Source organism: Neolamprologus multifasciatus, chromosome 12 (genome assembly GCF_963576455.1).
Source record: "Neolamprologus multifasciatus chromosome 12, fNeoMul1.2, whole genome shotgun sequence".
In the NCBI taxonomy this organism is placed as follows: Eukaryota; Metazoa; Chordata; class Actinopteri; order Cichliformes; family Cichlidae; genus Neolamprologus; species Neolamprologus multifasciatus.
Genome location: NC_140450.1, coordinates 21,510,342 through 21,525,735, shown reverse-complemented (window position 1 = coordinate 21,525,735; position 15,394 = coordinate 21,510,342). Strand labels below are relative to the sequence as shown.

The 15,394-nt window shown below is 42.4% G+C and overlaps 1 protein-coding gene across 5 annotated transcripts in view; it reads left to right on the top strand.

Annotated features, from left to right (window-relative positions):
- The window catches only part of rhobtb4 (Rho related BTB domain containing 4), a 39,137-nt gene that overhangs the window by 15,306 nt on the left and 8,437 nt on the right, over positions 1-15,394 (top strand). For all 5 annotated transcript variants that reach the window (XM_085178983.1, XM_085178980.1, XM_085178981.1 and 2 more), the window contains 6 exons: positions 6,056-6,257; positions 6,533-6,636; positions 10,149-10,334; positions 10,722-11,541; positions 11,722-11,941; positions 12,909-13,027. In XM_085178983.1, the coding sequence (XP_085035109.1) occupies positions 6,066-6,257; positions 6,533-6,636; positions 10,149-10,334; positions 10,722-11,541; positions 11,722-11,941; positions 12,909-13,027 (1,641 nt within the window). In that variant the 5' untranslated portion in view covers positions 6,056-6,065. The remainder of the gene's footprint in view (positions 1-6,055; positions 6,258-6,532; positions 6,637-10,148; positions 10,335-10,721; positions 11,542-11,721; positions 11,942-12,908; positions 13,028-15,394) is intronic.

The following is a 15,394-nucleotide window of genomic DNA, read 5'->3' as shown; positions in this document are numbered from 1 at the left end:
GGTGGTTATGAATGGCTGCGGGGAGATGGAACACACGAGGTTTTTTCATTGATGACTGTAGGGATCCTACACCGCAGTATTTACAGGGACAGCGTGCAGATCGAAGCAGGGACAAAAGATAACGTGCAGCATGAGAAGATGAATGTGACCTTGTAGGACCGTAGACCCACATGCACGCACGCACACACACACACACACACACACACACACACACACACACACACACACACACACACACACACACACACACACACACATATATATATGTATGTGTGTGTGTGTGTGTGTGTGTGTGTGTGTGTGTGTGTGTGTGTGTGTGTATAAGAGCGTGTGGGCCATGACGTCATCTGAGGGACAGTGCTTCGCAGGTAGCTACGTGTCTGATGAAGAACCTTCTCACTCCTACTTCGAAATAAATAAATGATATTCTGGGAGTTTCTTTTTTATCTCACTTCGTTTTCATTTCCAGTCATTAGCAATTAATCATATCTAGTTGCATAAACATTTTGGCATGCACATGATATTGTGCAATCCTTGTCTTTTGGCCAGCATCATTTTTTTCCCTCCTCAAGTGATGTCTAATAATGCTCACTGTGTGACTGTGGCTGAGCCATTTGTGGAAACACCAACTGTATCGGATCTTCTGTTCTGTGCGTCTCTCTACCAGCGTCCTACCAGTCATCCGCCCTTAACACACTGGCGATGAGATGTGTTTTTGTAGGCCATTAAGAATTTTGTTCTAAAATCTTATGGCAGTACTGTAGGTAATGAATCAAAGATCAAGGCTGTCGTTATGTATACTCAAATGGCTTAACCTATTGTCCTGATTAGGCACTGTGCCCAAACATTCGACTGTGTCAACAGCTTTCAGATAACATTCTGCAGCGCTGATAAACCCACATGGAAGAATGAGCCAGCATTATATGGCAGGCTTGAATGTCCTGATCCCTGTAACAAGCTGTAGTGGGAGATATACAGAGGTAAATAGTGCTTAGAATTGCTCAGATGCTTTATGGTTTGCTTTTATATGTAACATAGTGCTTTGGTGCGGAAAAGATAAAGTATGTTGCATTTTTAAACAAGATTAGTACTGCTGGACTACTTTCCTCCCACCCTAATTATCTTTGGATCAATAGAAACTCTTAATATGATTGTGACACGTCAAATGACACGCACCATAAGTATTAAGTTGAAAAGTTTTAGAATTCAAAGATGGCAAAGAGTCCTAAGCATATGATTCATGAGAGCTGGGGTTGGGTCACTAGCCACAAAAAAGTTTGAGAGCCCCTGCTTTACATCATGCTTTAAACCACAGTTGCATTCCCACAGGAATGGCCTGGACTATTTTCTCCCAGACAAACCTAATCCATCTCTACATCAGTAAAGTTGTAGTAATATCTAGGTCACCAAGTCCTTTGTTTTAAAGTTACAGTACTTGCTTTGTCTCAGGTACATAGAAAAATCACAATCACATTGTGAGTTTTTTTTCCAGAAAAACAAACCATGTACAAAAAAGACAACGTATCATGTTTCAATTTATTTGAAATATCAGTCTCAAATGAGCTGGCTAAAGATAAGCAGTATGCAGTTGTATGCAATGATAAGGTAATAGATTTATGCTAATAACAAGTGTATTTTGTATGTAGTGTTTGGATTCTTTATGCAATTAAAAGTCATCAGATGGCACTTTGAAGATCAGTGGAAAATGACAATTAAATCGCCAGCTTACCTGTTTGTTCAATCAGAATAGTCTTAAAAAGAAAATTGTGAGAATGGGTGACGAAGCATGAGAGATGAGAGAGACGTGAATGACAGACATGCTTGGAGAGACTGTATGTAAAAGTGTCCTGTATATGGAGTGGATACTGAAAGGTACAAGGGTGTGAACTAGAAATTGGAAGAAAACGAGCAAGAAGGACAGCAAGATAGATGAGAGAGGAAAGAAGTGGTGGGAAGTATAGATGAAGAAGAGTAGAAGGAAGACTGGCAGGGATGAATAGGAGAACTCAGAGACACAAGGGTTGGCCTGTCTGTGTTTAAAAAGCTTTACTGCAGCAGAGAGAGAGAGAGGAGCAAAGGCTTTTTCAACTAAGCTGGCGTGCGGCTGGCTCCCAAACAGCCTTTAAATCATTAGGCTAGATGCATACATAGCATCGCCTGCCGTGGGTCGTGCATTAATACCAGTACCATCTGCAAAGGGTAAGACAGTACGTGCAGGCATGCATGTATGTATGCATGACTCTGCGAGTTTGTGAGTGAGTCTGAGGTCTACTGTCAGCCATCCTGGGAGCCTAGCAGAGGCTACAGACCAGGTTATGTAACCAGTCTATGGCAGCTGTGCCTGTGGCTGTCAGTGTCTCAAACACCCACAAAACACACAAATGTAACTCACACACACACAGATGCACAAGTGCACAAACCTAAAACGCATACACAAGAATGAACGAGTAAGCATTTTTTTTTCTTGCAATAGAGCAAACTTTTGACAAAAAAAAACTGTTATTAAAAGGAAGCTTACATGGTTGCACATGTTTGAATAGTTTCTGCAGACGATTACACACGAGCACTTTGTGTATGCAGCCAAGCCTGTGATAGTGTAAGCCCCATAGCTCTGTGTGAGTGGCCAAGTGTTGACCCATGCATTAAATGGGTGGTTTTTGGGGTCACTCTTTTTTCACTTCTTTTTTTTTTTTGCATGAGTGGTTGAAGAGAGCACAGTGGCAGCCGGCTTCAATGCTGGCATCAGGGTGAATTCTAGCCCCAAGGAAGAAGAGGCAGATGGGGGGTGGGGTGTTAAGGTTTTGGGATAACTGGTTGCTGCCAGTGGATCACTATAGGTGTTACATAACAGAGAAACTGGGGAGGGGGGGGGCGGGGTGTATATTTGATTAATACTGCTCCTTGACTTACATCCAAAAAGGTCATAGAATGATAGATCACTGCTGAAAAAAACAGGTGGAGGAAAGTGTGCTGTTGGGAGAAAAAGTGGGAGGAGACAAGGGAGATGGAGAAAGGTTACTAGAAGACAATGAGTGAACTGAAGGATGGAAGAACTGTGAACTGGAGCATTATATACTCTGGAATAAATGCAGAGTGGAAATAAAGTGAGGGAGTTTGTCAGCTGGTCCAAAAGTATGCTAGAGAGGGTACAGCTGGAATAAAACAAATAACCCACACAGACAGAAGGATAAATAGAAGGATTTGGAAAAGAGCCAGTGAGTTTGTGTACAGATAAACTAAACAGGAAGATGACAAGATGTGTTTATCTTCTTTCATTTCTTCTTTAAGGGCTGTGTGGCCTTAAAGAAAAGCTATACAAAGACACACATTATGCATGAGTTTCCTTGTCTCTTTGGGCATGCATGCAGGCTTGCACACATGCACGCGCTGACTAAATCCATGACATTCCAGAATTAACTAGAAGGGTCATGTTTGTGTGTTGAGTGGGCATTTGAGTCCCTGTCACAGTGTTTCTATCAGTCTGCTGATGCCTACGCAATATCAATATGTCCTTAAAAGTGTCAGAAAAACATGCACATGTAGCGAAAAAATAAAACAGTGACTCATTGTCTCATTGTTTTACATTGCAAACTGTCTTTGTCCTTTTAGACACCTTTGCTAGCTAACATGGAAAAATCACACTGGCCAGCAGATGAAGTCTAGACATCTGTGTACAGTTCACTATAGTTCACTGGCTAAAAATGAAACCTGAGCTCTACAGCTACACTTTCCGCTCCTCTGAGCTGCACAAGTCTCCTGCTTCCATAGTCTTTGGCTTCCGTTCATCCTCCAGTCATGCAATTAAAAATAATTGTTGGAGTCTAGGAACGCTTAGGAGGTCTAAATATAAACCTGTGAGCAGGTGTGTATCTGCCAAGCGCAGTGGTGTATGAGTAGACAGTTGTGTTACACTTGTTAACCAACACATGACCGAACTCGCTTGGGGCCTCGGTGAAGATCCTCAGATGGAGGATGATATCTGGGAGTCAGGTACTGTTGATCCCCCTGAGAAACTGTCCACGCCACCACCAACGCTGCCTTCTGGTTATATCAGTGCTTGCATGCACATGCACGCACTCTCTCATGCACACACACACACTGACTTACATAGTCCTGCAGGCCAGTAGTAAAGGATTTAACACCGTACTCTGATATCTCCCTTGTATTTAACTTTCTTTCCTTTTTTACGGAATCACACATATTCACACATATCAAAGCATCAGCAGGAAAATTTGTGATTTGTTCTCCCGAAAAGCCTTGGTTATTGCCGGTCCCATCCTTTTGATCCCTGTAGCATTAATTTCTGGTTCTAATGCTGGGCTGACAGTGCCTCTCGTTCTCTCTAATACTAATAATCCCCTCCCTGGCTTTTTCTATCTTGCCATTCTTTTCTGGCTATCCACTGTTTCATTGGAAACAGAGAGGATTTAACAGTACTGTACATCACGTCTGGATCCCCCGTTTGTCACCGCCATTTTTGGTACACTCAATTCAAATGTCCTTTGGCACATATCGCTCACAACCACTTGTAATAAGTCAGGATTCACAGTTGGCCCTTTATCCTTGTTTAGTTTTCTAAAAACAGCACTAAGAAGTCTCCTGCCATCACCATTAGCCACAAAGCTGTTAGGTAACTGCCAGGTTGTGCTATCTTTTTATTGCTTTCTCTATCTCTCTCCTCTGTCCCTGTTGTACGTGCGTCTGAAGGTGTGACAGTTAAGGTGGCAAGGGAAAAGGATATTTTTAACTCTGAAAGTCATAAATCCACATGGAGCGTTCAGGAAGCTGCTTCTTTGACAGCTCAGGTAAACAAAAGAATCTCTGTTCTGTACTTCCTGGCTGACATAAATGGGACCCCCTTCTGACAGGAAATTGGAAAACGTCAAGCCTTTTTTGTTGTTGTTGACAAAGAAAATCGATGTCTTAGGTCTCGAGGGAAATAAAGCAACGGTGATATAGATGAAGTGAAGGTGTATGGCTACACTGAGAGCAGTTCATGGTCGAATAGCAGGGCACACACGTGGCTCATGTGTCTGATGAATAGATGCCATTTTTAGCTGCTGGTGTCTGTCACTGCTGGACTGAAGTGTTGCACTGGCATCCACGTCATTGGAATAACAAACCAGAGCCTTTATAAATGTTTCAGATGCTCTATTTAAGGGGGCCTTGGTTTGGGTTTTGAATAAGTCGCAACCCCGAATGGACTGATTAGCTGGCTACAGACTGAACTGAGTCTGTGGTGTGGGGTGGCAGTGGTGTCGGTTTTGTAATAGCACAGATTTCTCCAGGAAAGTTTTAAAATGGGTATTAACATGTGTGTTGACATGTCAGAAATGTTTGTAAGCAGTTTATGGAAAGGGGATTTTGGTAAGCTTTTCAGCTTTTCATGTTTGGTTTTAAAAGAAGAAGTCAGCTGACCTGTGCAGTACTTCCGTTTTGCACCAAGGTTAAGTACAGAGGTGACAGGTGGCCATACATGGCTGCCACGTTGTGGTTGTTTTTTTCTTTAACCCTTTTATCTAATTTATACTGAATATCTTTGATGCCAAGAGAAGACGAATGATGATGCATGAAAGACCAAAAATGCTTTCATCATCTCGCATTAGGTTTCCTCTAAAATGAAAATGCTCTGAGTGATTCAAAAGAGGTGCAGAAAGGGGGAGAAAAGAACAGTAAACTCCAGGGAAGTCTCGTTCTCCTTCCTCTGTCCATCCACCTCCTCCCCCTTCTCTCTGTTTCTCTCTCTGTGCTGTTACAGAAATAGCTCTGTGGTCCTTCTTTTGCTCAGCCTGTGAACCATGTGTTCTGTTGAGGGGTTTGGCAGAAGCCTGAATACACTGGGCAGCACAGCTATGGGGGCTTAGATCCTTAACAAAGCTCCCCTAGGCTGGGCGACAGTTAGCGGCTACTTTGCCTGATGCCTGTTGTTGTCAGTGTCAAAATGCAGTGTCATTCTTCCTGTGGTTCTTTATCAAATGCTGTTTTATTTTTGTTTTTTATGACTGTTGAATTAACCACTTCTCATTTTGATTCTCTCTTCTCTCGTGTTTTCCAGGGCCCTCTCCATGGATATAGACACAGACTATGAGCGGCCCAATGTGGAAACCATTAAATGTGTGGTGGTAGGGGATAATGCAGTAGGCAAGACCAGGCTAATCTGTGCCCGGGCCTGCAATGCCACCCTCACACAGTATCAGCTGCTTGCCACCCACGTGCCAACCGTCTGGGCCATCGACCAGTACCGTGTATGCCAGGAGGTGGGTACATGCACACAGAGTCAAACACAGTTCAGAAAGAGCTGCATAGACAGATTTGGGTACAGTTCTGGGCATTGTACAGAGGCCCGAAACACAGGCTATAGTAGTTACACATATGTATAAAAAGTAAGTAATGCATTATCAACACTGAAAATGTTGTGCAGGCCACTTGACATTGTTGTGCTTAGTTTTGAATTAGCAGAGTGCTTAAACAATCCTTCGAAACATCTCAGAATAAAGTTAAGAGCTTTTGACCTGATTTGTCTGTGTTGCAGGTGTTAGAGAGATCTCGTGATGTAGTGGATGAAGTCAGTGTGTCCCTGAGGTTATGGGACACATTCGGAGATCATCACAAAGACAGACGTTTTGCCTATGGCAGGTGAGCAGATACACTCAGTGAAAAAAAAAACCCCACACACACGCACACACATACACACAAACACAGTTTGAAGCTATCTGCTTTCCCCAACTTCGTTACTGACCCAGTAACACCATTTGTTGGCTGACCACAAGGTTAACTATCTTAAAGCGTGTTGTTCTAGTTTCCCATTTTAATTGGCGCTGCCAAGAAATTGCTTTGTGTTGGCTGTGTAGTTTGTAAGGCATTAACACAATTTACGTGGGCTAACATATCACCAAATTCATTGTTGGCTTCTTCAGCAGAATGCAACCAATCTTACACCCACAGAAACATGTCAGTGTAACTTTCCCTCACCCAAAAGTTGCTTTTCGTGTAATCCAGCTGCCATGCTTTTTTAGTTGAACTCTGCTCTCAAGCTGTTACATCCCTCCTCCCTCAGACGTGATTGGATCATCGCTATATCCTCTTATTCCCCGTGCCTCTATCAAAGCTGCTTCATTGGCATGAAATGCAAAAGCACTTATTGCCAAAGCAAAATTCAGCAGATAGAAATTCGATTCACACCGAGCAAAAGTTGGCCAGCGACATCAAACTGAACAATAAAAAAAAAAGAAAGGATACATTTTAACCATGCTTAAAAAGGCTACTGTGCTCTATATTGCACTCTGCTGTATGTTTTACCAACAATGGGTGGATCCTTAAACAAGATCCTTAAGAAAAGCAAACAAACCCAGATCCCTCCCTCAGTCATACGTAAGGTAAGTTAAACAGAAGTGCCGAGTCACTGCGGTCATTAGCCTTCGTTTTGTTAAAATAAAGTTTCCTTAAGATATTCTTTGGCGAGTTGTCTTATTTTAGAATGTCTCAGGCCAGATTCAGATGGTTTACGCTTTAAAACCTGAACCATTAAATAAGAAAAAGCCAGAAAATATGAATTTGTTTTAGATCTGTTTTGCAATTTAGTGTAATTTAATTAAAAAAACACTGGGATCACACTGATTAGGCTGGTGTATGCACTTTGTGTATCAGGTCACCTTGTCCCTGTGTCAGGTGTGTTTGAGTGAGAGGTTACATGTGTGTTTATTGTCAAGTAGCATGTAGTTCATTTGTTCATTTTGTTCTTGTTTTGCTGCTATGATACAAATTAGGCCAAAGTGTCTGTACATGTGCACATTGATATGCCTCTATTTGTATATGTTTTGGTGTGTGCGTGCGTGTGTGCATGTGTCTGTCTGCATGCCCTGTATGCTTTGTCAGCCTGCAGTCAGCTGATAAAAACACAACGCCAGCTCAGCTGTTTTTTCCGTGCCCGGTGTCACTGGCTCCCCTCCCACTCATCCTCCTTCCCTCCATTCCATTCATCTGAGCCGCACTTTATTCTCCATCCTGTCCTCAGGCTCCTCTGATTCACCCCCCCCCCCCCCCCCCTCTCTCATTACCTTAACTGAATTTACATCATAAGGCTCCGTGGTGCCCTTGACACTTTGGTACCTCCTAACCCAACCTTTTGTTGATATCAAAACTCAAAACGTCACATTGTCAAATGATACCCAGATTGTCACATGGCTTGTTAGAAGAGGAACACTCAGTTTGGGAAAATAAACACAGAGTGAAAATAGGTCAAGTTAAAAAGTTTTTCATTCAGCAGAGATTCAGAAATTTAAAAAAACAAAAAGTTAGAGATTGAAGCATTTCCAGCATGATTTGCCAGTGTGATACAAATCCACTTTGTTTGTATATTTAGAGGCAGACTGGGGCAGGTCTTCACAAAATGCAGATAGGAGAAAAATATACTCCATATAAAGGATGACCTGTTGGTCCATATATCACGTGTCCAAAAAGAAAACACATTTTTATGCATTTATATTTGAATGTATCATAAGCCATTATGCACTGACAATTTTTATATTCTAGATTAGTTACATAATCTACATTATGTTTGTAGTGTTAATAGGATTGCCTGTCAGTCCAGCAACAGCATTAACGAAGACACTACAACTTCTTATCAACGACTTTGCAGTTTGCATTTATATGGTGACACTTGCTTTAGTAAAGTTGACCACGCAGCAAGACCTAGATCTTAAATGGAAAAACATACAAACAAACCACGAGATCCGATGCATGTACACATAACATGACCTCAAATAGCCTAAGCCGTGGCAATGATCCTTGTGCAAAGTGCAAATGGGAGTTCCTGTGTGTGTGTATGAGAGAGAGAGAGAGAGAGACAGTGATGTAATACTTCAGTATTGTATATTACATCCTTGCCAGTAGAAGCTTTTCAGAGATTATGTAGTGAAAGTAAAGAGGACTATGGAACCCATGTCTGCACTGCCGAAAATGTCACAGTTGGTTTAGTGCAGTTCGGTTTCATTTCCTTTAAAGAAGAGGGGACGTCAGGTTAGCTGCCTTTGTGTGTTACTTGCAAATCAAGCTGTTTGTCCCTCTTCTTCAAGGATGCTTCCTGTTAAAAGATTTTCACGTTTTAGTCAAGTAGTCAGAGTATATTTTTGATTTCTTACAGTGCTGCCTTTGTGTGCTCATTAAAGTGGGTCATATTTTCTGGAGCAAAGGTATTTTGCCAAAGGAAATAGACACGTTTAAGTGGCATTTAATGATCCTCTCAGGTTCATTAATGGGCTTTTCTCCCACTGTCTGATGAACAATGTGTGCCTGACAAAAACTGGAACATATGTATATTTAATTATCTTCAAGTTATCAGCGATGCTTAATCTAGTGCACAAATTACATAAGTCTTTAGTAGTCTTGTGCTGCTGGGATCAGAAGTCCTGTGTTGTTGCGCTGTTGTGAGGAGCAGATCATTTAGCAATTGAGCATTTTTGCCTCGTCAGCATTGCACAGGCACTAAATGATCCATCCCGCTGGCACGAAGCTCAGTCAAACATTACCTCGAAAGAGAAATGCTTGCACCAACATGTCACAGAAATTTCAACTCTGGAGAACAGCTGTAAGTGCTGCCGTCTGCCTGCTCAAACACATCAGAAAATGAGAAAATGAAATTCCATGTATGCATGTGTGTGTGTGTGTGTGTATTCTGATCTATTCTTAGCTTTCTCTTTGTTGTCCATGTAGCCTTGAAGGGCTTATGGAGATTTACGTAAGAGAGAGCGGGAGAGAGGGAGAGAGAGAGAGGGGCAGGCCAGACAAATCACCAGCCCAGAGGCCCAGAATCACAGACACACAGACCCACCCGCGCACACACGTCTTCTGACCCCAGCTTTCTCACTGGCACCGTCCATGTTCCTGCAGTGCCTTGAAGCAGCTCAAAAAAGCTTCATCCACACATGTATGTTTTAAGCATAAACTTGACAAGACGTCCGTTGAATCAGCACCGATCCTTTTCATTTCCCTTTTTTTTTTATCTCTGTCCCCTTGATGCCATCAAAGACCACGTGTCTTCTGATGACTGGCATCTTCTGCTCATGACTTAACAAATCAGCCCTCCTCTCTTTCTGCCTTTTGAGAGATCACTGATATTCTTTTCACCCCTGCTCTCTCCACCCTTTTAGGTCTGATGTAGTGGTGCTTTGCTTCTCTCTGGCTAATCCCAATTCCCTGCGCCACGTCCGCACCATGTGGTTCCCGGAGATCAAGCACTTCTGTCCCCGGACGCCCATCATCCTGGTTGGTTGCCAGCTGGATCTGCGCTACGCCGACCTGGATGCTGTTAACCGTGCGCGCCGACCGCTAGCCAAGTGAGTTGCATTTTACATTAGGCATTAACAGACGGGTTTAGAGGGAACCTTGACCCTGTGGCTTCAGTGAGATGTGCATGTGATGTGCATGCCTGGTTAATCAGCAGCAGGAACTAAATCACCATAAATGAGGAAATTTTAATGCGTTTTTGCTTTGTGTTGTGAAGAAAAGTTAAAATGGCTAAAACGGTCAATTTTCTGCTCTTTTGAAAAAGATTGGCTTGCACTGATGTCATCAGTGACATCATGTAAGCTGTTCTTAAAACTAGCGCTGAGATGAATACAGCTTTCTTATAGCATTGTTTTGTGCACCTAATTATATTGCTTGCAGTTCTTTTTATCTGACTGCTGTCATCATTATGATTGTTATGTCTTTCTCACTCACAGACCCATTAAACCTACAGATATCCTTCCTCCAGAGAGAGGCCACGAGGTGGCAAAAGAACTTGGTATTCCTTACTATGAGACCAGCATCGTTGCCCAGTTCGGTGTCAAAGATGTTTTTGACAATGCAATCCGTGCTGCCCTTATCTCCCGTCGACATCTGCAGTTCTGGAAGTCGCACCTGAAGAAGGTCCAGAGGCCCCTCCTCCAGGCGCCATTCCTGCCTCCTCGGCCACCACGCCCCATAGTGGGCATCCCAGACCCGCCTCTAACAGACGGCGAGGGCCCCGACTCCCTTTTCTGTCAGCCACTGTGTGCGGATGTTCTTTTCCTTCTGCAAGGTGGCACTACTCGAGTTTTTGCACACAAAGTCTATCTGGCTACATCCTGCTCCAAGTTCTATGACCTCTTCACCCTTGATCTCGGTGGATCGTGTACCGGGCCATGGGGGGAGGAACAGGAGAGCAAGGAAAAATCGGAGAGCGGGGAGGAAGATGAGCAGAGCCGGAGAGGAGCCAAGGAGCAAGCTGGACGTACTAAGAGCCTAGATATTGATAAAGATGGGGTTGACGGAGGAGTGAGAGGCCTGAATCAACCCCAGCTGCGCCAGCAGGGCTCTTTGAGGACTTCCCAGAGTGATAATGCACTTCCTTCTCGAGCCCAGTACTCCCTGGGAGCACTAGGGACCGGGCGAGCACTTTCAGGATGGGGAAGGGGTTTCTTGAGTGTTTGTTTGGAGCACATAGATGATCCCGTGACTGGACACCCACGACTCATGACTGTGGTAGCCATGGATGCACTTATACAGGAGGAGCCATTCAAGGTGATGAAGTTAAAACACTGTTACCGAGAAAATAATTTTATTGATCGGAATATGTGAGATATTCTGCACCATTATTTTGGTCTAAAGCCTTAGTATGTCAAAAGAAGCAAACAAACAAACAAAGATTTCATCTTTCCAAAGCTTTGTATATTTGACCTCTCTGTTTGGTTTTTGTTCTAGGCCGTGCTTCAGTACCTATACACCGGCAGTTTGGATGAGGGTCGAGGAGATCTGATGCAGGTCGCCACCATCGCGGAGCTACTTGAGGTGTTTGACCTGCGAATGATGGTGGCCAATGTTTTGAACAGAGAAAGCTTCATGAACCAGGAGATCACCAAGGCCTTCCACGTCCGCAGAGCCAACCGCATCAAGGAGTGTCTGAATAAGGGGACATTTGCTGGTAAACCACAATGCCATCCGCTCACTGGCTTGATGCTTTCAGTAACACTGGTCTTTTTGTACTGTATATGCTTTCCATATATGCATCAGTATGTGTTTTTGTGTCTGTCTGTGCTTGGGTATATGTGTGTCTGTGTGGGGAAGAGAAGCGAATGAGGGTTACGAGAGGTTGTTGAGGAGACCATGTGACGAAGACAGGAAACAGCACTCTCTTTCACTCTCCGAAAATGTACACCCTGTGTTACATTTGGTCATTCCCTTTCCATGTAGTACTTGCTATGCAAAATGCATTCATATGTTTTTCAAAGTCACAGTCAAAACATTTTGATGACTGACTGTTGCTTCACATTCTCTTGTGTTCGGTGTTATGTGTATCCTGTATTTGTGTTGTGTTGTCGTCATCCCTCCCTCCTGAGCTGTTGTGTATGCATGTTGCCACAGTGTTTCCAGCTAATGGTGAACATCTGACATTTCTGACAAAAAAAACCCCTTGCTCAATTTCATTACTTTCTATACTGTTTGTGTTGTGTTCGTTATTAACATTAGTGGATCTAAGTTTTCAATAATCTAAAAATTGCAGAAATGGTCCCATGACTTATTAAATGTTCAATTAAAGACTGGTGTAGTTTAACATGTTGCATGTTAAGAACCGCAGTGGAGAAGCTAGTGTATTTTCATGTCACTTAAACATTTCCTCTATCAAAGCTCTTGTTTGCACATGATGTTTCTCTGTGATCCTTGCATCTACTCTCCTTCCCTTACTCTATGTCAAAAGCTGTTCTGTCCCCCTGTCAATTTATCTCTCTGTCTGTCTACCTGTGTCTTTGTGTGTGTCTGTCTGGCCTCCTGTCTGTCTGCGTGTGTGTTTGTGTGTGTCTGGGCGTCTACCTTGTCCGTCTTTCCCCCTCTGTAGCTTGGGCTTCTGTGGCATACCACGAGATGAACGCTCTTTTCCGCCCCGGTTTTAGATGTGGTGTTCCGACTGGATGATGGTTGTCTCCCAGGCCACAAGCCCCTGCTTATCTCCAGCTGCGACTGGATGGCGGCCATGTTCCGTGGCTCTTTCATGGAAAGTTACATTGAGGAGGTGAGCTCAGACAAAGTGGGAAAAAGTCGAGGATGGAGTTACCTTTAAGTTTTGAGAAGGGATCGAGTGTCCGTGTCCTAAATCCTGCTAAATTCCCAGTAGTAACTCACAACTAGCAAGACACTTTTTTAAGGCCACTTTGAAATGTTCCAAAACCTTTTAGATGAATTTGATTAGAAATGTTGTAAATGCCAGTTTATGGCTAATAGCATGACTAATATTAAATAATTTATGTTTATAATAACAGGGTATTTACGTGTGTACCAAAGCCCATTTGTAGCAGGTATGATAGGCTCCAACAACCTTTAATAGGATAAGCTCTCTAGAAAAGAGATGCAAAGAACACTTGAGCTATATTAGATATTTCTCTTTCTTTTATTATTTAAAAACTTTTGAAAACCAGCTTTATTATGCTATCTTAGCCATGCTATCAGATTGCCCCACAAACCTTTTACTTACTTGTAGATGTGGTTGAAACTCTGTACGGCTCATGAGAATTGACCTACATACTAATTCACACGTCCGCACCTCTGTATACACAAATTTCCTGCACATGAGTACTGCTTGGCTTATCCTAACTCATATACAAGCATTATTATTTGCCATAAAATGTAATGATTTGCACTGATTATATTAGAGTGGGCTATTTATGTCTATATACATAAAAACAAATATGCAGTCATACAAAGACACAGACGTGAACTTTTTGAGTCTGACTTCCTGTTTTTTGTGGTTTGACGCAAACCACAGCGTATCAGTGTTGTGTCAATAGGTTGAAGGCTCACATTTTGCACTAACTCTTCTCATCTTCTATCAACTCAATGTCAGCCTTTAACTTCCTCTCTGGTTATGTGAGCCCCAGGGAAATTCTCATAAAATTTTTCTGGGTAGTAAAATTTAGTCAGACTTCTTATGCAATCACCCGAGGTTTAGCTTCAGGAGGTTACTGGGTCCAGGATGTGTCTGACATAACCAGAGAGGAAGTTAAAGGCTGTCATTGAGTTGATACTCCTCGGACAGTGTTGCTGAACTAGATCCCACTGGGTATGGTTACTCTCAAGGTCAGCAGGTTTAGGTTACCCAGTCCCCTGGAAGTTCTGGAAGTTTTCTGGAACTGAAGCAATTGGTAAAAATAAAGCTGTGGTCGAGAAAAGCATTGCTTTTTTTGTTGTTTGCACATGCCGATGGATGGGATTTCTTTCTGGAACACACCACATGAGTCTGTGTGCAAAAACAACCATTGCAGCTATTGTTGTCACTAGTAAAAACAGGACATCGGGATCAGTGAGGGGACGCAGTGTTTGCTGCTGGTGGTGGGCTGCTGGTGTCTATGGTTACACTAAACAGTTCATGTTAATGGCATGAGGCTGGCAGCACGTAGAGGACAGGTGGTCTGGACACAAAGATTCAAAGACTGACCGGACAATGATGCTGTCAGCAATTTTGTTTATGAACTGCTGTTTTGTTTTGTTTTATTTTATTTGCTTGCTGATTTGCTTTATCCTAAATACATGTTTTTTTTTACTCCTAATTTGTAAGCTGTTGTTTATCTCACCAGGATGCTGCACTTCCTGCTTTGCTTGCTGACTTTTAAAGTTGCTTCTTTCAAATTTGCTACATGACCATAAGTTACCATGCTCTAATGTGTCTTACTTCCTGTGAGCTGCGCATATGAAGTGAATGCTAAACCACACTATTAAAAACCCCAAACACTGGTCTTTAAATAGAAGCAGAACTTTAATGCATGACACAATACAACTGCTCAACCCTGAAACAGCAGATGATCTAGCTTTAGTCACATCGTCCTGAATATTGTGCACATTTGACATACGTATTAACACGATGTGATATTTTTCTAAAAATTAATTTAAAAATCTGAATATGACAAGAAAGAATCTGATTAATCTGGTGATAATACATTATCGTTATCCAAAAGCTACTTTTGATTTCAAACTTAGGTAATGTACAATGTACATTTATTAGCATCAACTAGATACATTTTATGCAGGCAATACATAATAAACAGCCTTATCATGTTACCATCACATTAGTTTGAAGTAAGTATTTTATATATTTGTGAAATATATATAAATTAATAATCCCTAACGCTAAGTGGGAGAGCATCGTGTGATTAGAGATGTGTTTCTCTATTTTTATGCCCATGGCACACTTCCCTCTCTGTATTTTTGTGCTCACACATTTCGGTGTTCATGCTGCACTGCGATTGCACAGCTATTCTTGACTTGTGCAGAGCAGCATTAAGTTGAGTCTCACAAAAAAATGTGCTTAAAATCTGCATCACTTTTTGTGGCGTTGGTTTTAGTATAACATTGGTACAATGATTTCATACATTAAGGATTTTCTTTT